This window comes from Parasteatoda tepidariorum, chromosome 3 (assembly GCF_982258835.1).
Source record: "Parasteatoda tepidariorum strain Cologne lab strain chromosome 3, Ptep-v5.0, whole genome shotgun sequence".
Taxonomy (NCBI): Eukaryota; Metazoa; Arthropoda; class Arachnida; order Araneae; family Theridiidae; genus Parasteatoda; species Parasteatoda tepidariorum.
Genome location: NC_141757.1, coordinates 63,316,310 through 63,340,117, shown reverse-complemented (window position 1 = coordinate 63,340,117; position 23,808 = coordinate 63,316,310). Strand labels below are relative to the sequence as shown.

Below are 23,808 nucleotides of genomic sequence, written 5' to 3'. Positions count from 1 at the left end.
TGATGCTGTATGCAGAACCTTGACTCATCTGAAAAGACGTGATGCCATTCCTGCGTCCCGGTTCGTCGTTGATCCCACATTTGAGGTACTCCTGCCTGTGATGCAACGCCAAGGGTAGCCGAAACCATGGTCGCCGTCCTGACAGTCCATGCTGCTGCAAACATCGTTGAACTGTTCGTGCAGACATTTGTTGTCTTGTCAATGACCCTATTTGTTGACTCAGTGTACGATCCTTTAAGGCCATGTGGATAACACATCTGTCTTCTCAGCTGTTAGTGATGGGGGAAGCTAAGATCCTGCACGGCGTTCCATATGACCGTCATGAACCCATCGATTCCTTTTTCGACTAACCGTCATGGGATTTCGACCAACGCAAGCAGCAATACTTTGGTATGATAAACCGCGATCCCGGTAGGCCACAATTCGACCTCGATCAAACTCAGACATGTACTGGCGCAGACATTTCTCCTTCTTACACGACGCATAACAAGAACATTTTTACCCAAAACCGACGTTCAAATTCAATTTCTGTATAGGAAATTTACTGTCAAATCTATTTCTTTATACACATTATAGGTGTCACTACCGTCGCCTGCTTTGCATGAATGCGCTGATGAGCTAATCATTTGCATAGTACAACATGCTTTATCCGTCCTGCAAATTTCACGTTCGTGGTGTGTCGCTTTCCTGGTGTAGCAATTTTAATGGCCAGTAGTGTAGTTTTCAAAACATATTCAGAATGTTTAAAATATACAAAACAGTCGCCTTGTTTCTATAAAATTTTATAAACATGAATGTGGCGTTTCTTTGTTTTTATTTATGATAGGCGTTGTTTTAGAATAAAATCCTTACATTATTAGTTGAAACAAAAATCGTTTTCTTTTTAAAATTTAAAGTGCAAGTCAACAAATTTTAGTTACACTTTAATTTCTTCAGTTAGCTTAGTTAAAATAAATTAAGAATGACGTACTCAATATTACTTGTCATCGAAGATCTGTATAATTTTCTTCATTCGATGGAATTCTGTTTTACAGTGGTCGTGGCAATAGACTTTTCTCATATAAGTAAATTTTAAAGATACTCTTTTTATACAGTAGTCTTTTTAATTCTTGGGCATTTCGTCTGCAGCTGATGTGAAAAAATAAAATTTCGAGTAGAAAAATGCACAAATTGCACAACTCAATGTTGCAGAAAAGGGATGCATCCTCATCTAATTTTTATTTAAACACTGTTGAACAGTCATGAGTTCCACGGTTTCAGCTATGTATTTTTTGTATTACTAGAAAGCTCCCAAAGTTTGCCCGATTGAGCCTTTGCGAGCGTAATCAGTTTGCCACATGCGTGATCATCGTGTTGTGAGAAATTTGCAAGCGTGAACCAGTTTTTCTTTCCATGGACAAAATTGAGTTTTAATAAAAGGCAAATTCTTAAGACGGGCAGAAATAAATAGCCAGAAGTGTATCAAATAAACAAACAGACGTAAATAATCGGCAACAATGTTTTCAATTTAACTTTCTTTCCTTGTTTTATTATTTTTTTCAATCGAATTATTTAAAATGTATGTGTCCGTTTCCCTTTTTTATCGTTTAAAGTGGAGCTCTCATCTTGTTGTTGGTGTTTTGGAAATTATATTTTTATTTCGTTTTCCTGGATATTCTCGAAGAAGAATTCAGTTTTAGAAGATGTAAAACTGCAAATAAACGTAGGGCTAACACATTTATCTCTGGTATCTTTTGTTATTTCGTATCAGTAGAACGTTTGCTTTTGTTCTCTTAAGAATTCCTAAGTTTTTGAATGTTTCTCTGTATAACTTGGACATAACGAGAGAAGTTATTGTTATCAAATATAATTTTTCTATTTTTCCAGTCAATAAGTAAATGAGGATATTTCCGTATCGTGATCTGTTGCGCCAACTACAATCGGCAAGGTGCCAAATAGATTTTAAACTTGCAATTTTTATAAAAAAACAACAACAAACATGTAGATGTTTGCAATGGGGTAGTGACTAGTTATACCTTTCGAGTTGGTCTCTTTCTGTGATGTTTTTTTTAGTTTCTCACCGGCCGCTGTCCGGAAGTTGGCAAGACCTGGCGATTATTCTGCCACAGATCAGGATAAGGAAATATCACCGTAATTGATTTTGAAGAGGGAAAGAGAATAAGTTAAAGTGTTCATGGAATTATTATTATTTTTTTTTAAGTAATGAATCTTTTTTTTAAACATTAGCTCGATAAAGTGTTCCTTTTTATGTACGTTTGTAGAGATGCTAAGGCAATAAACTGTAATATTTAACCAGTGTTGAAATTCAAATCCTGCAAGAGTCAGTATGTTTCAAAGGCATTATTTCTAATGTATTTGATTTCTAAGAGGAACATACTAGGAAGTTTCGTTAATTATAGCTTAGATTTTGGTGATTTTTGCATTTTAAGACTGTTTTTCTCTTGTTGGGGAATTTTTTTAAGATTCTGATCCTGGTATTATTTTTATTATAGGATCTTTTTTCTGAGGCAATATTTTTTTTTATTTTTTAGTATTTTATTTTGTATTGGGCTATTTTTTTTAATAAAATATTTCATTATTTTTTTCTCTTTTGTATATATCGTAACTTTGTTATTTATAAATTTGTGTTGGTATCTCAACATATTTTCCCTTTATTATTTAACATTCATTGTTCAAGATTGAAAATATCTTTTAATTACAGGGAAATTTTATTTTAGAAAAATGTTTTTAAGGACATATTTTGTTATGTTTAAGACTTTTTTTTTAGGTCATCAAAATTCTTTACTTATCATTAGAATAAAGGTAACACCAAACTTAGATAAAATGAAAAAAGTTTCTGAGAACACAAAATCTCAATTAAGAAACTTTCTGCACACGCTGATTAATTCTTGTAATCAGTTTCAATATTTTTGTCGGCAGTTCATTTTGGTGAAATTCCTCTGAAAATCACAGATTCTTTTAAAACTCTTTTATTTTTATAGAACTCACCACAGGGATGAGTTTGGTAAAAAACCAAAAAAGAAAAAACTGTAAATAGAACTAAAATTTGTTCAGTAAAAAGTGTATAGTTCGACTTTCAGGAGAACTTCTCCAGACACCCGTCTCCCATCGTGGCGGGTACTATGGTTACGAGGAAAGGTTACTTTGAATAGGAATTGAACAGTTATGTCTTAATCTTAGCGTATGTCGTCGTAAGTAAACCAATCGACGCCTTCTTTCCTCCATTTCACTCCCATTAGAAATATGCTCTTGCTTGCTACCATAGCAGCAGACAGCCCCAGACTCTCAATCTGGAGGAGTTCTCCTCAAAGCTGCACTATATGTAGGAAGCATTTATGCATATAATGTTATCAATGTTTTGTTGAAAATATCGATGCAAGACTTTTTTTTCTTCTTCATAATTATGTGAATTTGAATCTGGATGTGTGACTTTCAAATTATGTAATTACAAATCTTGACATATAAGTAAAAAAAATCGAGTGAGTTTAAATCTTGTTGTTTAATTTTAAAATGGCGTTAATATAAATCTCTATGTTTGATTTTAAAATTGTGGAATACAAATCTCGATATTTGATTTTAAAATCATGTGAATAGGAATTCCAATGTTTAACTTTTGAGTTGCTTGAACATGAATCATAATAGTGACTTTTAATTCATATGAATATGAGACGTATTATTTGATATAAAATTGGGAAAATATAAAATATGACTTCAATCTTGTAAATAGAAATTACGATGTGTGATTTTAATTTTTTTTATGGTTGATATTTTGCATTGTAATTAAAAAGCATCTTTTTTCCATGTAACTTACAGTATGTGAAATGGTAGTGTGAAATTAAATTAGGAAAGCAACACTTATTCTTTAATGAGTGGTACATCTACTAATGGGTTTTCTTATGAAATCATTCTATTATATATGAGTTGTTTTGATTGAATTAAAAGCTCATGTTTCATAAACTTGATTTGCGTAATATGTACAAGAAAATTATTCATGAGCTCTAATCACCAGTCTCGTGTTTCTTATACAAAATTAAAGTAAGTATTAATTACTAAGCTTTTTAGTTTAAGTGAATAATTTGTATCTTCTTTTAAGGGTGAATTTAAATTTCGAGCACATTCCTGACGTACGAAACTATAGAAATTTTAAGGTCAGGTCATGCATACTGGTGTATACTGAATAACATTTAAGTTTTTTTTTTAACAATTTGGATTTTAATAACCGATCGTGTTTGGCCTATTACTGTTTAAAAAAATAGTAGGATTGCATTCACATACAACATTTAATAAATTTTGCTTTTAATGCATAATGAATAAATGTTTTAATAAAAATATTATTCTAGTTAAAAACACCTATTTTTTTTTAATTTGGAGTGTCTATTTTTATACAGCTTAAACTTTCATATTTTATTAATTTTTAACTATCCTGATAGCTTAATTGTTAGGGAAAAAATTTCCTATATTCCTTCCTATATATTTCCTTATATTCCTTGTAATCGTTGTAAAAACTGAAGTTAAGATGTGAAATGCTGAATTCCACAGAGTCTATAAAGAGTAATAAACAAATCAATAGTTTAATAAATACAGTAATTAATTTATCTATTATTATTATTAAATTGTGTGAACAAAAATATTAATAATTTTTTTAAAAAATTTTCAAATTTAAAAAAATATTAAAATTTAAAAAAAATAAAATAAAAATTTGCTGTAATTGTGAATAATGCATAATAATTTTGAAACATAAAATAAATTTTTTCTTCGTAAAAAATTCTCGATTTTCTTTTATAAAGCAAAATTAAGTGTTGAAATTTGTTTTCTGTAAATGAATGATATATTTTAGTTAAAGTTTTTTATTATTAAGATCATTAATAAATTTTTTTCTTAATTTTAAAGATTGTTAGTAATTTTTAAATTTTTTTTTAATGATAATGACTAGTGTATTGAAATAATATATTTTTTTTAGATTGAAGATAAAATATACTTAATTTTATGAATACAGTCTCAACAATTTGTCCATGAGTGTCAAATTAAAGAAGAGGCTAACCTACGGCACAATATTATTATTCAATTTATTTACTGGTCTAGGATATGGTAAGTTATTTTCTTTGTCTTCTCAGTTGAATTTTTTTTGTTTCATTTCGTTATTTTAGATTACATTTTCTTTAAAATTATCTTTGTTTGTCATTTATGATGTAATTGTATGTTATATATGCTTTAAAATTTAGGTTGTGATTTTACTGAACTTGATTATAAAAGAAGTTGTTTATAGTGTACCGATTAAAGTAAACACATGTTCAAATTTATTGATAGGTAATTAATGTAACTTGAAATATGATAATTTCTTGATTTATATAATTTTTTATTAATTAATATGTTTTCTTCAAAGATGTGTGCATATTTTAAGCAGGGTTTTAAACAATGCTTTTACTATGTAAGGTTTTTTGTTTATAATTATTTTAAAAGCTTTTATAATGAAATTTCGAAATTGGTAAAATTAACTATGAACAGTCAGTAATAAAAGTTTCAAAATTTTTATACATTATCAGCTGTCAAATTAAAGGCCCTACCTTTGATGTAGATAAAATAAATTTCATAAAATATTTTTCATATGCATTTTCTTATGTATCTTTAAAAAAATCTTTGTGTATTTGTTACTACTAGAGTTTCTAGTTGTTTTCATATGTTTTATATTTTAATTTATGTAATTTACAAAAATCTCTCTAAGATGATCATTAATGGAGAGAGGGTACTAAATAATTAATACTAACAAACCAAAACAATTACGAACAACATATTTTAATGACGAACATAAAATACAAACATACACAAAATACTAACATGATAAACACACTACCTTTTTGTACAACATTTTAAAGCGAACTAAACTACATAATACATAAAAATAATATAAACATTTACTAATCATGTGACTTTTTAAAATGAAATATGGATGGCAGCACAAACTACTTTAAACAGAAACAGAGAGGGAGAGAGTAACAATCAATGTCAAAATAACAACAGTTAAAAAAAGAATTGGGCACATTTTACCAGGTGTATGGTGTGCATAATTTTGGAAAGAATTTCCGATTCTTTCCAAAAATTTTCTTAAAAATTTCTCCTATTTACCAAATAAGATCTACATAGTTTTTTAAACACCCTTTAGTTATTTTTATCTTATAACTTAAAAAATACTTTCCTTTCCAATTTGCTTATCCTTTCCATTGTGTAAAATGTGTTTTCTAATTTTTACTTATCTTTTAGCTATAATTTTCCCTACAATATGGAATTACATTCACAAGCGTTTAAAAGGAGAATCAGATATGCTTGGCATCATAATTGCAGCATACAGTCTATCTTCATTTTTTGCCAACCCTTTAATTGGATGGTGGAGCGACAAAAGTTTAAATACAAAAATGATCTTGCTTGTAACCATTCTGGCAGAAATGATTGGTAGTTTGCTATACTTTGTCGGCATGCACACGTGGGTGTTGATAATTGGCAGATTGATTTCAGGTAATTTTTTTTGTTGAAAATCGATCGCTATCAAACAAATTTTAAAAATTCGTATTTATTTGCTTCATTTATATTGATTTGATATTCATTCGTGTTTGCTCTTCGTATTGAAGGGATTTGCTAGGATCATAGTTTAATTTTATCTTTGGAAAAAAAATAAAATTATCCACTCCATGAACTTAAAAAAAAAAAGCTATTTACTTTATATCACAGGGTTTGTAGCATTTTTAAAAAGTGCTTAAAGGTGCTTATTTTCGCTTTTAGTTTTTTAAAAGCCCTTAAAGGTGCTTTTTTTCATTGGGTGTTTTTAATAAGTGCTTAATTTTCCCTTGTTGAAAATGAGATTTTTCCTTTACCATGTTGATTTTTGTTACGAATTTTGCAAAAAGACACAGTTTTCATTTTTCTATTCTAAGTTTTCTCAATTAATTCAACCCCAATCTATTTCGGCATATTGTCAGTCCGTAGCGTATGAAAACGCCATTCATTTTACATGTATCAAAATTTCATAATTTTTGACAATTGTCAAAAACAATGCTATAAGGTTTTTTTTTGGCATGACAGTTAAAACAAGATAAAACCGTTAATTGTCAAAAACTTTCCAACCCTGCCTAATTATGATATATTTTCTAAAGTGCTTAAAAATATTTTTTGAGTTCTTGAAAAGTGCTTAAAAGGTGCTTATTTTTTGCTGAATAATTTGACTATGCACCCTGTATCATTATTTAAACAAATGTGGCATGAGGTAATTTTTAATAGTACACATTAAAAAAGGGCTGTATTTAATATCTCCATAAAGTTTCAATATTTTTTGGTGAAACTTGGTTTTAATTGGTTCTTGGTGAGGTTCTTCTTTGGTTGTTGGTTCATGGTGAAACTTGGTTTCAATTGAATAAATACAAGACTATTTTGTATTTATTTAATTGAAACACAAAATATTAGAATTCTAATATCAAGAGTAAAAAAGTCTATGGCCTCAGGTTTTATAGTCTTTGACACGTAAACTTATGGAGAAAGTTAGTTGAAGCACAAAAAATTAAAATTCTAGTACCAAAAATAAAAATATTTATTTTCAAGAGTCCACTGTCTCCATAAATTTTAAATAAGTATTGATTTGAAATTTTTTTGGAAGAATTAATGTTTTTCATTATGGTGTGCCAAAACTTTAAAATTCTTTTGATAATTACCTGTTACAGTTTAACCTAGACAAGAAAAATCTTTATATATACGTTTGTATATAGTTAATAATTTTTGGTCTCTCTGTAAACTCTGTATATAAGAAAGTAAACATTTAAACTCTGTATAAGAATTTTTGCATTTTATCTAGATTTTAAAATTTTTTCTTTAAATGTGTACTATTTTTAGATGTTTATTTAAAATTTTGTATGCTTTTCAGATATTGGCTAATAAATGTATGGATTTTTTTTTTTTTTGAATAGGTGTTGGAGCTGGTGGTGGGGCTGCTGTTTTAGCAGATATTACACGCACTACATCTGAAGATGAAAGAACTCCTGTTCTCTCTGTTGTTATTGCATCACGTCAACTTGGACTAATTTTTGGGCCAGCTTTTAATATTTTTCTTTCTAAAATTGATTTTAGTTTATTTTCCCTGCCAGTGGATGAATATTCATCTCCAGGAGTAAGCTTAATATTAATATGCCCTTTAATAAATGTATATTTGATCTTTTTTTTAAACTTGTAAAATTATCTTTATTGGTCTTATTGCTTTTGTTTAGTGTAAAAACTTTTCATAACTGAAAAGACTGCTACCTTTACCTTTTTTAAAAAGGAAACTTAATTTTTTTTTGAGTTTTTTTTATTTTTATTAAAAATAAGTATTTATATTTTTAAATTATTTTTATTAATCTATTATTTTTATTAATATATTTTGAAATTTTAAACACTTTAGTTTATTTGTTATTTAAAATCAAAGTTTTTTTTTTTTTTATCTAGCTGAATTTTGCAATGATTAATAATATTAATAAAAATAGTTCTTAGAAGAGGATATGTACTTATAAGCAAAGATTGAATAGTCCTTTTCAAAATGTTCAAGAGTTTTTCTAATATTTAAATTCAGGGTTGGGTTTTTGACGTCAAAAAGTGGTTTTTGACATGACAGGGGTATAATACTGGTTTAAACCGTCAAAAACCCGTCAAAAATGTCAAAAACTGAAGTTTGCAAAGAAAATATATTAACTTCAAAACTACCAACAGTTGCCATGCATTATATTGAAATTTAATTATACTATAGGTAATCAGCAGGTTTTAAAATATTTTTTTATTAAAATTAAGGTAAAATAACAGATTTAAAATCTCAGAAATTTATATTCAAATGCATGTGCAGAAAAATTTTGCACAAAATTTTTTTAAATATTTATATTTAAAAAAAAATTTTTTTTCTTTTTGATACTTAAGAAAATTAAAAGTTTATTACTATGCATTTTTGACATATAAGGAACATATAACTAATATTTATAAGGAACTTACAAGTTATGTTGTATAAATACAAACTTGATATAAGATACAAGTGTATAAAAAAAAAATTTTAATGTTATACCGAATATCTTTATTATCCAGTATGTTAATTTGAATTTAAAAGTAGTTAAATTTATGAATAATGATAAATATAATTCATATTGTTTATTATATTTATTTATAATTATTACACTTATCATTTTAAAACAATTTTTATCTCTTAATTTTTTTTTCTCCACTTGTATTAAGAATACAAATAATGCAGAATACAAATAATGCATATCTTGAAAGCAAGAAGTAATTATTCAACAGCTGAATATTTAGATATTCAACAAAACTACATCGTATTCAGCAAAATGAAATTCACAAGTATTTGGATAAACTAAATTTTCAGCATAGTAAATGAATAGGCTGAATATACTGTAAATCGACACTAACTACTCTGTGTATTTAACAGAAAGCACTTAAATTTGTATTGTCTTATGTTAAAAAGATTATTAAGAAGATTTAAAAGAATATTAAAAAGATTTTTCTTTAAAAGAAGATGTCTAATATACAAAACTGCTAATGTTTATCTTTAAAAATGTCTAATTTTTAGTATAATCTATACTATACACTAAATTTGGTTATAAATAAATTTCTTAATAATATCACTGCAGATTTTCAATAACACATGAAAATGAATACAGAATATTACAAAAGATGTGAGTTTTAATAACACATGAAAATGAATACTTAATATTACAAAAGATGTGAGTTTTCAAAAGTACAAGATTTTGGTTACTATTCAAAATATAAGTGTTTCTTCAAAATTTTAAATTTATTTTTTCTAGAACATATTTAGAAACACTATCCTTTAAAAAATATATAAATTTTATGTATTAATTAAATTTCACATATGAATATAGGTTTTTGACATTTTCGACATTTTTGACAGTGAGGTTTTTGACGTGACGGTTTAAACCATGGTTTAAACTGTCAAAAACTGTCACATGTCAAAAACCTGCCAACCCTGTTTAAATTGAAGTTTACTCCTTGATTGTAAAGATTATTTTTCTATTCCCCTTATTTTCAGCATTATTATTTGGTGCATAACCAGGGGTCTGTCTAAGTCAAATTTACTACCGTTTAGCGGTACCTTCACAAATTCAACTTTAGGGAAAACAGTAGTTTCACAAAATACTTTTTCTTAAAATTTTATTTTTGTGTCTCGTAAGAAACGATAAATCCATATTTTTACCATATCTTTTGTGTTGATTTTTTATTATAATTTTTAATTTTTACAAATTACTTCTAAATTTTCTTAAAATAGGTACCTCTCAGAAAAACCTAGACGGACCCCTGATAACATAATTTTATATCACATTTCAAAGGACTGACAAATTTATAATCATAAATTCTAAAGATTCTTTACAAAAAAAAATTAAGTGTATAAAAATATTTTAACTTTTTTATTTTGTGAATTGCAGCTTTTTTAGATTCTGCTAAACTCTGGAAATTTTCCTAAAGAAAATAACTGATTAATTTTCTATATCATTCATTACTTTTATTTATTCCTTCTTTGTATAAGTAATGAATTTAAAAAATTGTTATTAGAAAGATTAATTTATAAATAAATTTATAATCAGAATTACGAACATACATGTAATTGTAGAAATAGTATAAATATATTTCAACTGTAGAAATTTAAAAGAGAAAATCTGTAACCACAAATTTAATTTCCAGTATAGAAAACATTTTTATATGATGTTAAAAAAATTTTGAAACTTCAATTGTTTAATGATATTTTTTAACATTTCTTTACCTCTTGGTGATACAAAAAAAATAAAAAATAATGAATAATTATTTCTTGGTTTTAAAACCATCCAATAAAAATTTTTTTGTAAAAATTGAAAATTTAAGTTGAGTATCGGTTGTTTGTTATTTTACCTCTTTAGATGTATTTTATTTATTTTTACACAAATTGAGTGTTTAGTTGGAAGCTATATATGTTTTTTGTCATTTTAATTTATTTTAAAAATCACATGTAAAAAAAATTATTAGAGTTATCTAGTTTTCTTAATTTGATATTGAATTTTCTTATTTTAATCCTTTTTTTTTATCTATTGCTAATAATAATTAACAGGTTGCATATAAGGTAATTTTAACATTTGGAATAAAAGAATTGTTACTTTATGTTTTTTTTTACATTAATAGTTTTACATTATTTTTAAAGTGTTAAAATTGAGTAAACAGTTTTTATTTTTTTGTGAACGCAGTTCTGAAATTTGTTAATATATTTAAATGTCAATGAGTAAACTTTGAAAAAGAAATCATAATAGAGTTCTAGAAATAAATATAGTAAGACCTTAATTGAAGTAATTAAGATCAGCCTTACTTAGAGTAATCAAAGTTTTTGGATGTACATTGTTCAGTGGTAGGAAGTAACACACTACAAGTATTGAAACTAATGTAGTTGCTACTTTTTTTTGTTGCTAGTGTAGCGTGCTACTTTTTTAAAAAAAAGTAGTGTAGTGAGTAGGGCAATACAAAAAAAAAAAAACTAGTTTGTAGCAATTCCTGGCAACTACTTTTAATGTTAGTTTAGAAAAGAAACACGGTTCTAATGCAACCAATTTTTCAAATTTGATGAGTAAAAAACTTGAAAATGCAATGAAAATGACCCTGTGTCTGCAGCTGAGAGTTAACAGAAATTACCTATTTCAAATCACATATAACTAATATTTAAACTTGCTATTATGAAAAATAGATAATTAATCACTTTGGTCACTCTTTCACATGGGAATGTACACTCATGAAACATTGATGTTATTTCAAAGGAAGGGTACATATTTTCGATGTTCTTAATTTCTTAGAGGAAATAAAAGAGCATTAAACAATTAAAATTTTGAGTATTTGATGATTTCGCATTTCTTAAATTAAATATGCTCTGTCGAAAAAGTCATAAAAAGTTGAAGGTTGAAAAAAAAATGTTTTGGAATAACAAACTGGCCCCTGTAAACATAAATAAATATTTCTTAATTATTTACTTACATTTAATGTAAGCCAATTTCTTATTCAAAACCATATTGAACATAGGTCTAAATTAATTTCTCTAGCAAAATTCATCTCCTTAAAGTAGGGAAGTAGTTATTAAGATTTCAAAGTCGTTTGTAGTAGTAGTAGTTGCATTAAAAAAAAATAGTTGTAGTTAACTACATTTGTAACAAAGTAGTTCTAGTTGTATAGTAAGCTACAAAACTAATGTAGTTTTTCCGACTGCGGACATAGTTTGAATTGTATTGTTGTAATAATTTCCTTTTCTTAATGAAATGTGAATGTAGAGTTTTTTTTTTATTATTGTTATCTGTTTAAGTTTCATAATTATTACAAAAATTTATGATTTGTTAAAAATTTATGCCAATCAGACTTATTACATTTCATGTTAATTGGATTTCATAAATAATCCTATAAATGATTGTTGCACCCAAAAGAATCATGCATATTTAAAGAGAATTTGTATGATGCATTTTAACATTTTGAATCACAACTTATGCCCATTGTCTTTCAATACTATAACTGTACAATTGCTTTTCTTCTCCATATCTATCTCAATTTTGTATATTACATTTTTAGTACTACATCACATTGCGTGTTAATCTGCAAATCTTGATTTTGCATTTTTAAATATTTTTTGTTATTATAGTTATGAAGTTTCTCTGTTTTTAGTGTAGTAATATCTAAACTTAATTCATTTTGATAATGTTGTGATTTTTTTAAAAAAAAGATTCTTCAAATTTATTCATTTTCAATAAAAAAGTATAATGTGTACTATGCATGATGCTTATTAGTATTCATTTAAGAAATAATTTCTCATGATGTAACTCTAAATTTACATTTAAATGTTATTAAGGCATTTTTTTTAACCTTGTAACTTGTTAATTATGTTTATTCATTTATAATGATTTTTTAATATACAATTAATTGTTTTTCAGCTTTTTATGGCCTTTTTATGGTTATGCTTGGAAATTATTGTTCTTTTTTGTTATACCAATCTCACCACATTAAAGGATAATGAAGAAGTAGAGAAATTGTTTGAAAACTATAACTCTGGCGTAACTGGTAGCATTCCCTATGCAGAGTTAGATAACCAGTCCACATTAGAAGTTGCCTTCACTTCTTCTTACCCCCCTTATTCAGGTACTGTCACTCCCAATCAGGAGGGTCTAGCACCACCCACTATTTCCCTCAGTGCCTCACAACCAAACCTTCACATCGAATGGTTAGAAGATAGTGATGTTTTCCCTCCATTGAGAAGGGAAGAGATTGAGTCGATTCATTGTCAAGCTATAGTGCCTGATTCTGAAATCATTGCCGAAAAACAGAACAAATTGAGAGTGAAGAGACTTAAAAATCTTGAACGTCAAGAAAGTGTTTCTGACACTATGATTGAATCTGCTGAAAGACTGATTTTAAGTTCATCTGGTTCATATAGAAAAATAGTCGGGGAAAATGTTGAGGTGAGCTCTGAATCAACAACTCCAAAAAGGTCTAGTAGTCCTCGTAGCACACCATACTCTTCTGCACCTGTGTCTCTGCCAGATGAAACCTCACATTTACTTGGGCACGTAAGAAAGGGTATGTTTTTTAAATTATTTTATTTATTATATTTAATTCATCAATGAATACTATTTCACATTGATTCATAATCCTTTTTATTTCTTTAAAAAATATTGAAATATAAGAACTCAACTATTTAATGTACATTAATGAGTTTGTGGTTTTGTGATCTTAATTAGTTTAGTAATTTATTTTGATGATAGTATCCTTATTCTATTTTTCAAAAGATTAAGTTAAATGTTTCAGCTTTTATTTATTTTGTTATTTTCTCTTCTTTAACCAAATTATAATTGCTTCTATTTATGTAAAAACCAGTAATACTTATACCAGCAATAATAAATAAGGTTTCTAAACTTTCAAAATACATAATTGCATACTAAATTACGAACCATACTTAATTTCAAAATACATACATAAAATACATACTTAATTACAAATTCAGGGTATTCAGATTGGCCCAGTCACAATGTGCATTTGAAGTGCTGGAAAGTATTTCTTATTTTTTGCTTATAATATTTTTAATTGTGATGAAGTTATCTAAAAAGTGAGGATATTTATCAGGTCTTTTTTTCAGAATCTGCATTATATTATTTTATTGAATTTTTTCTTGTTTTCATTAGTCTTAAATGATGATCTTTCTTTGAGGCAGTGTATTATGCTAGTTAAAATTTAAATGTAACGAAGCTACTATTAACACTATTTTAAAATTAGACTATAAATGCTAAATTGAAATGTTTTTTTCTTTCAATTTAAAAAGAAAGTTGCAATCTGCAAGTTTAGAAAACAAAAGTTTGTATATATTAGTGTGAAAGACTGAAATCTGAAGAATGTCTACTTTCACCTACTGTGAATGTCAACAATCAAATAGTCATTTTGGTGAATGCTTGAAATATTTCTTATGTATTTGATAATTTATTTATTTACATTTTAATATTTATTCCATATTTTAATATACGTTTAGGATATATTAGGAATAGCAGTGTAGGGAATACTGGGTAAGTGTATACCAGAAAATGGCACTTAACTTATTTTTTAAAGAAAGCAATAATAATAATACTGGGCAAAGATCTTAAATCTTAAAAGAAACATGAGAGTTAAAAATACCGGTTATTGACCCCACATCTGTCTAGCATTCCCCACACTGATATTTTTCCTAATCTATCCTAATTAGGTGTTAAAATACTGATTAAATGTTTAAATACTAATGAATTAATTAATGTAAAATCATATCTAGAATTTTCGATATTTGCTGCTATGTGATTGTTGACATTCACCAGTAAAAATTGACAATCCTGAATTTCGGTTTTTCATGTGACATAGATATTGTAGAATTGAGGCTATTTGTTGATAATTTATTAATTGATTAGGTTGGATATCTATAAATGACTGAACTTAAGCATTCAAAGAGTGTGCCAGTTACCCAACTAATTAAATAGATCTAGTTCAATTTCAGATGAAATAGTTAGAAATAATTGGTACTTATTTATATTTATATGACTTGTTGTCATGTACATAGCCTTGCATAATATTTACATAACATAACAATTAATTATGTATTATAATTAATTCATTGATGTGTATTTGTCTTAAGGTCTTTTGAATTAAGTGCATTAGTATACCATATGATGCTAAATATGTTAAAAAATTGTTGTGTGATGATTTAAGAACTCGAGGAAAAATTTACTTTCAATTTTGAATATATTTAATAATTACTAATTCTCAGTGGTTTTGACATTTTTGTTTTATAAATTATATATTTTGATCTGCATTTTCTGAACTTCTTGTTTCATTATTTGAAATTTTATTCTTTAGAAAAGTTTTTTTTTTAATATTATTGTTTTTTTTTCAATTATCAGATTACTTCAGAGATGAAATTATTGTCTTACTTGGATTAGCTTTTATTTCTTGTTTTGCACAAACTGTATTAGAAGTAAGTGTATCATATGTTCATATTCTTTTACAAATATTTATAGGTATTTATTGTAATTGTGTTATTTATATTTATTAATTTCAGACAGTTGTTACACCACTTGCTCAAAAATATTACAATTTTACTGAAATGGACAACAGCTACATTTACTTGGTTGCTGGTATTGAAGTGAGTGTTTCTTTTGTTAAACTTTAAAAATAAATGTAAATAATTCTCTTTCTCAACTGAAATAAATTTAAATAATTTGCTATACATTTCATCAAATGAATTTTCTTATAAAATTGATTGCTTTCTTTTGTTTAATGTATTAATTTTATTTATTTATATTTTGAATGTGCAACTTATTGAAGCTTCATTATAGATATTTTTAAGTCTAAATACTGTTCCAATATTAAATTATGTATGGAAATGTCAACTATTAAATAATTCTTTCTGTAATAATTATGTCTTCCTTCAAAAATTTTTGAGATTAACTCTTTATTTTTACATTGTTAAATAACACCAGGGAACCAATTTTTTTTTTCTCTCAACATTTTTACAAATATTTGATTTTACCTAATTTGGTTGTGAGAATTTCAAATTTGAAATTATTTTTGCACCTAATGCACAGATTTTTTTGAAAAATGAATTAAAATGTACAAGTTTAAACTGTTGTATGTATTATAGGTGGACGCATAAATGTTATGATAAACTTCTAGGAGAGTTAGGGCACATCATCAGAGTGAAAATGGCATATGAACCCATGCCTGGAAATCTTGTCTTATGTGCCTAGGGACTTTCCCCTATTATGACCTGTATAGTTAAATAGCATTTTAAACTTGTATATTTTGACTAAAAATGTCTTTAAAAAAGAGAACTGTAGAAACCGACTGCAGAATTGAAATCAGTGATATAAAAGTATCTAAGAACTGTTTAAAGAAATCTCACGCAGCAGAAATTTTTTTTTCCCAGTGCAATTTTTAAGAATTAAAGGTTTTATAATTTTTTAGTTGAGCTTAATTTTTAATTTTGACACTTTTATCAAGTAAACTTTGAAATATATAATCACAAAAATAACTAAAATGATACATATGTAAAATTTAACATTTTATAATAGTGAATTGTGAGCTTTTAATACTCTGTTAATACCAGATTAAGTTCAAGGTAGAACTTGATGTATTAAACATTGCATTTTCACAATATTATTCTATAAAAAAACAATGTTCTATACACAATGTTCTATTGTTCTATAAATTAATTTAGACAGTAAAAAAATTGCACAAAATTGAGATGAGTAGTGCTATGTATCATGTCATTAAGGCATTTTTATTCTCTAAGAAAACAGTGCAAATTTTTTAATGAATTTGTGCAAAGTGCTTGAGACTTTGTTAAAGTTTCTGAAAATTTGTCAGTAAATATCGCTACCCCTATATTGCATAGCACATGTTTAGTTCTCTTGTTAATGAAATTTAGAGAATGATTAAACTTTAAATGTTTGTATCTATTTTAATGTTTGGTTTCATTATCCTCTTTTTTTCCTAAAAATCATTGAAAACTACATATTTAATTAGAATTGTCATGTAAGCATATAGAAAAGTAAACCATTGATTTACATGAAACTATGTAATATTCTTCAAATAAAAGGCCCAATTTTGATTGAATTTCATATTTATTTTAGAATTTTGTTTGTTACAAAAAATTTTGATTGTGATAAAAATTCCAACTTTTTTAAACTTAGATAAGTTGGTTTAGACAGTAAAAAAAAAGTTGCAGAAAATTTAGTTGAGTAGTGCTGTGTACCATGTCGTTAAAATTTCTGCATTTAAAACATTTCAGATTTGATTGTAAATTGTTGATGATTAAAAGACTTTATATTTCCTCAGGTTATTTTGGTATATGCTGTTATTAAATATGCAAGCAAGCAAGTTTCTGATAGATCTTTTATTATATTTGGGTTATTTACCTTGATTGTTGCCATGATCCTTCCCATTATTTATGTTCCTTCTGCTGTGCCTGGTAAATATTGCTTGAAAATATATTTTATGTTGTTCTTAATTTTATTAATGTAATATTACAGCTTGTATTTGTTTTTTTAAAAAAATACCCACAAAGAATGTCGTTTTTTATATGCTTAACTATGGTTGTCTGCCAACTAAACAGCTGACACATCTATATGCAGTAAGGTGCACAGTAAATATGTCTTGGCTTAAAGTTTTCTCGTTTGTGGTGTAGGAGTTAGTATCTACTCAAGTGCTGTATATGTCCTCAGACAGGGGTCAAAAATAAATGACATTCTCACCGTGGCCGTTAAAAGACAGAGGCCTGAAATATGAAGTTAGGTGCCCGATCATAGTTTGGCTTTGTTTTTATTTTTGAATAAGCAGAAATATGGTTTAGTTTTTTTACTTGTAGAGAAAAAATAATCACAAGTGTTTGTTTGCTTTTCTTTTCTTTATATTTACACAAAATTGATTTAATCATGCAAATAAACACTCATAAGATTGTTTATTATCAGATATGGGTATTATGAAAATAGTGCAGTTGATTCATGCCAACTGAGTAGCGGATTATTTTTAGCAGATCTCCCTTTTCCGTTAAAGAAGAGAAAAAGAGCAAGAAAAATGTTAAGTAATGCATAAGAACGACCACATTTTTCTTTACCCTTACTTTTGTATCAGATATGTCTAAATGTATTGCATTGTATTTATAATTGTTTAACTAGGATGCTGTATTTCTTGATCTTGATGATCCCATTTAATTGAGAGTCTGGAGTATAAAAAAATTAACTTGATCGATTTAAAAAATGTCCGTGATTAAAAATTAGACTTCTTTAATTAATGCAAAGCTAACATTCCCTTTTTTATCATCATGAAAGCTAGATATCTAATTTCCTTGCTGTTCTGGGACATAGAAAAGTTAGTTATGATGTTCACTTTTTTGTCAGAAAAAAGTAATACTTTCTACTAATTAAATAACAAAACACTTTACCAAGCAGTTACAGTGCCTTATGAATCGAATCCTTCAAAAAACTGAATTTGACACATTGCGTAACTTTATTGTTTTGAAAACTCTAGTTCAGTTATTTATTTAAATAAATTTTACTATTTAATTTATGCTTAGTCTGTCTGAGAACTTCATTTGAAAAACAAATAATATCCTTTGAACTAGCAGTGTCTTTCTGTTATTTATTTATTTTTTTTTTATTGTAGGGGATAATTCTACTCTATATTACTTTATTACGACAATTGTTGTTGATCTAATTGGAATTGCAATAATTGTTGTATGTTCAGCATCTTTATTGTCCAAAATTACTGATGAAAACAGCCAAGGTATTTAATTGTGACTTTTATAATGATAATTTTTTTTAAAAAAATGTAATAATTGTCTACTTATTAATTTTTAGAACTTTTAGAAACTATTTAATTTCTTATTAATTTATATATTTTTTAAATAATTATCATTTTTAATAAAGTAAATTTTAAATGTTTCTGAAAATTATTTTTACAATAATATTTAATTATCAGTACAACAAATTATTTAATTATTAAAAGAGGGATACGTAGCTAAAGATTTTATTGTTAACTGTACTTGGAACTTTTGTTAATGAAATATTCATTGGAGGTTCTTCAAACTACCAGCTAAATAGAAAATTACAAATATGTACTTAATTTGTGATCAAATAAGGAAGAAGACACATGTTTTGTGCTATTAAGAGTATTGTCAGTATTATTTACATTTTAATAAGTATTTTTTAATTTTCTTTCTATTTGTGTGTGGTATAAGTGTATTATGCTTCAAAACAAGCTCATCTCATTACAGTTTAATCTTTATCAATGTGAAGAAATATTTTTAAAATAACACAGAATTAATACATCAATTTACAGAAACATATGACGAATGTGAAAGAAAAAAAAAATTGAGTTAACATATCGAATTATCAATTTAGACATTTTTTTTTCTAGAGCTACAAGCAAAAAATCAGATGTAATAGTAAAAGTGTTGTTGAAAAATTATTGTTGAACCATTAAATGATAACAACAGTAGTATAATTCTGTATATTACATAGTATTATTCTGTATATCCTGTATATTGCAGCTGTTAAAAATTCTTGAATGCCTTGTTTTTGTTTACAAATATTTGTTTATCACACTAACTGACTCTTTTGTAGTCTATAGAACTTGGTAATTAAGATAGTACTTGTTTTACATTTCGTGTTAGCTCTAAAAACCACTTTGATATTGCCTTTAAATTTCAAACCATCCTCTTTTTTTTTTTAAATTGCAAATTATCAAATAATTTTATTAATGTTTAGTTGAGGAAAGCCATCTTTTTGGAGGTATATACAAACAAATGAACACTATTGAACGGGGCTTTCTCCTAAAAGTTTTTTCATTACATCCTTATATTTGCTTTATTAAGCATAATAAGTCTTGTAGCCTAATACAAAAAAAGAGGTTTTCCCAGTGACTCATCATCTTGAAATATGACAAAATGGTCAGAATTCTTGGAGGTCAGAAAAGTTCTAGAGATGTTTGCTATTCATCTCAACATGTTCCTCACATAAAATGCACTCAGGAGAGTCAGCGAGTCCAATATGGCATATATGTGCATGTAGAAAGTCGTGTCCAGTCAGTAGCCTGAAACATGAAACCACCGATAACCCTAGGGAACACATTGTTATGTTAACACATTATGTTTACACAACAACCCTGGGTGCACATTATGTTAAGAAGTTCTCCCAAGAAGCACCTAGATCTTGCTCTTTGCAAGAAGTTGACTGTCGAATTATTTATTTTACTAGCTGTTTGACTTTTCTCAGGTTAGTTTGAGAGATATGCTTCTTTTGCGAGGTTATCTGCATTTTTATTTCTTAGCAAGCCACAATGATTAGGATTTCATTCTATATTAATTTAATAGTAATAGGCAATGATTAATTAAAAGTGTTTTTGCTGTTGTAACTTTTAGAATTTTTTTTCACAAAAATTTTGAAAAATAATTTTGTTTTACTTAAAAAAATTTTTTTCTCCCCAGCTTTATTTCAAGGATTTCGTCGAAGTATGTGTAGTCTTGGCTGTATTGTGGGCCCTATCTGGGGTGGAGCCTACTTACTGCATGTATATGCACTGTTTTCTATTCCTTTAGCTGTCATCGTCTTTATTACTGTGAGTATATATAATAGTTTATCTTCTCTTTTGGAAATTTTTGTTGCTGTTGAAATACAAACCAAAACTTTTACTCAAAAAATGATCATTACAAGCATAAGTTAGTATTGAATCAGTTTTAACAACTGAATTTAAATCGTTGTTTGTTAAGTTTTTCAGTTGATACAAATTTTAAATTTTAGTTTACTGGCACAAATAGTTACAAAAATAATACCTGTCTGTCTTGACATTTAATTGATTGTTTTTAAAAAATCCTTATTAAATTTCCAAAAAAAAAGAGAAAAAAGAAAAGAGATTTCTTGTCTAGTAACATTTTGTCATAACTAATGCTACGAGCAACTGACTTTTGTTAGTTGTTTGAAGTGTTGTTCAGCTGAAATAATCTTATATAAATTTTCAAATTTTTTTTCAGTTTTTAAAGTGAAATGTTGCCAACAGAAGCATGAATTTCTTAAAAGTAAAACGAAAAAAAAAAAAACTTTTTAAAATATTGAAGAATTTTCTGTATAATAGGATATATGTTCTAAAATATAACTGAAGTATAATGACATGAAAACTTTTGATGTACATTTAGAAATGAAATGAAATTAATTTATGTTTGAAATATGGATTTTCTTATAACGCTTAAATTGTTGTGCAAATTTCTATAGAATTCTAGAAAAAAAAATTTTTTTTTGTGCAAAATTTTTTTAATTTAAATGTTGCCTAGAGAAGAAAATAAAAATGTTGCCTTAAATATAAAATAAATTAAAAAAACTTTTTAAAATTGATTTTCCTTAAAGTAATAACTTTGTAAATCTTATTAGATATTATATTTAAAAAACTGAAGAATTTTCTACTTAACACAATATATTCTGAAATATAACTGAAGTATAATGTTATATGAAGGCTTTTGATGTAAATTTTTATAAACAAGTTAATTTATATACAAAATATAATTGCTCTACAATTTATTAGTCTTAAATTTTGCACAAATTTATACAAAATTCTATTTATCAAAATGTGTTTTACCACTGAATAGCATTGAAAGAACTGTTAACTGGTTTACTGAGCGTAAAAGGGGCCATACTAGTTTATAGGTTGAAGATGACCATAATTGTAAAATGTCTTATTCTTATCTTATTTATTCTGAAACTTTATAATTGTTAAAAAATAGAATTTTAATCTTAAAATTGTGAAACAATTTTAGTGGAATAAGGTAATTGTTTCCTTATAAAGCTGTGAACTAAAAATGAAATCATCAAGAAGGAGACTCATGAGAAAAATAGTCATATTTTCTTTCTATAGTGGAAAAGTTAACTAATTAATACCAACATTTTGATGATTTGATAACACTTTAATGACTGTTTCATATTTTGTTTCTCTTGAAAATAACTTCATAAAATTGAAATATGAAATGTACATTGAGTGTTTTGTAATGAGCACCCTTACATTTCATTATGAATTTTTCGAATGTTATAAATTTAAAAAAAAGTATTCTCTTAGTGATTACAAATTAATAATTATTCAAATAAAAAAAAGAAAAAAAAACAGAAACTCTCATTGAATGAAAAGTAAAAAGACTAGAAAATTTTGAGCTGTTAAAGAAGAAAAATTATAAATCAAATAAATATGAAAAATGGAACCATAAATTTATAAAGATTTTTGCTATGATACAGCATAACTGAAATAAATTTAAAAGAAATAACTTTTATATAATAAAATCTGGTACTTAATGGTCTATTAAAACAAAACACTATTGTAAGGCATGATATTATTGGTGAAGTGTTTAACACATTAATCATGGGTTTAGAGCCATATTATTTTAAAGATAAATAGATAAATAGTTTACACAATGTATTTTAAATCTCTATGTGTTTAACATTTTAATGTGGCACATGGAGTTGTGTTTGTTGAATTTCTCAGCTGAGGCATTAATTGATGCCACACCAACCAAAGAAGGGCCAGTGAGGCATTCATTTATGGCACGCCGTGCCCATCATGTTAATTACCATTTATGTCAGGATAAATGAAGAAAGTTGTAGAATTATATATTGATATAAAGGAATATCAAAATTTTCTATTTACTTATTGTGTTATGTTACATACAGAGTGCGCCACAATCTCCACTCTTAATGCATATTTTTAGAACTCTTATAAAAATGAATTTAAGAAAGTCAGTTGGGATTGCATGTAAATATCAGAAACAGGAAAGAAAAAAAAAAACGTTATCAAAATTTGACTTAATCAGTTGTGATGAAGTCTGGCAGAAGAATTTTAAAAGATGTTTTGTTACATGATTTAATCCATAATGTGTATAATGTTTTGTTTCAGTTTTGACAAGAATTCTGAAAATAAAAATTAAGGTCAATATATAGAACTTCCTTTACATTTTGTGTTTTCTTAGTGGATTATAACAAGTCTTTTTCTTTTCTCCCTCTACTTTATTACTTTACGGTTATAGCGTCTTATGTATATGAAGCTTCTTTTGATATAAGCTAGCATGCTTAAAAAGTTTTTAATTCTTGTTATTTTTAATTATTTTTCTCTTTCCAGGTTCTCTTTGTACTCTCATATAAAAAGTTCAACATCGAGCGATTGTGAAAATCTATTCTCGTTAAAGCCTTTTAACTTTGCAATATTTTTTTTTAGTTATTATTCTTACTCAAGTCTTTCTATGTTCACCAAATGTTGTGTTATACATTCCAGATATATAGATAAAATTATGTTGATTAAACGTATGTATTTTATTTAATTCAACTTTATTTTCAATAAATATTTTAATCATTTTGTATAAGATTGCCGACTTAGTATGTTAATTTTTTTAACAAAAAAATTATCTTTTTTTTTATAAATGTAATAATAAACTTCTTAATATGGAATTACACCATCTCTGCATTATTGCTTACTAAGGGAATCATAAATTAAATACAGTGAAACCTGGGTAAAGTAGCAACTCCTTAAAATCAAGAAAATAGTCCAATAAAAGGAACTTAGGGAAGGATGTGCTAATTGATATATCCAATGCCTTTAACTAATTTGATATAATAATTAAGTAAAAACATAACTAGGAGAACGGAAATACGTTAATATTTATTGAAACTTAGTAATAATGATTAAAATTTAGAGAAAACTGTTTAAAAATACAACACATACACACAAGCTACTTCAAAT

General features: G+C 26.5%; 1 protein-coding gene across 3 annotated transcripts; it reads left to right on the top strand.

Annotated features, from left to right (window-relative positions):
- The first annotated feature begins 1,434 nt into the window (after positions 1 to 1,434).
- LOC107446701 (uncharacterized) lies at positions 1,435 to 23,426 on the top strand. 3 transcript variants are annotated; one of them, XM_071180494.2, is made up of 11 exons: positions 1,435 to 1,726; positions 4,961 to 5,088; positions 6,259 to 6,510; positions 7,950 to 8,149; positions 12,960 to 13,602; positions 15,441 to 15,514; positions 15,599 to 15,682; positions 17,377 to 17,509; positions 18,703 to 18,822; positions 20,525 to 20,655; positions 23,191 to 23,426. In XM_071180494.2, exons 2-11 carry the CDS (start codon positions 5,013 to 5,015, stop codon positions 23,236 to 23,238), a joined length of 1,761 nt encoding a protein of 586 aa, XP_071036595.2. In that variant the 5' UTR covers positions 1,435 to 1,726; positions 4,961 to 5,012; the 3' UTR covers positions 23,239 to 23,426. The 3 variants fall into 3 exon arrangements, with proteins under 3 accessions (XP_071036595.2, XP_042901339.2, XP_087015589.1); XM_043045405.3 differs by having other exon boundaries at positions 1,436 to 1,702; XM_087159463.1 differs by lacking the exon at positions 1,435 to 1,726 and adding an exon at positions 1,964 to 2,199.
- Positions 23,427 to 23,808: the final 382 nt, after the last annotated feature.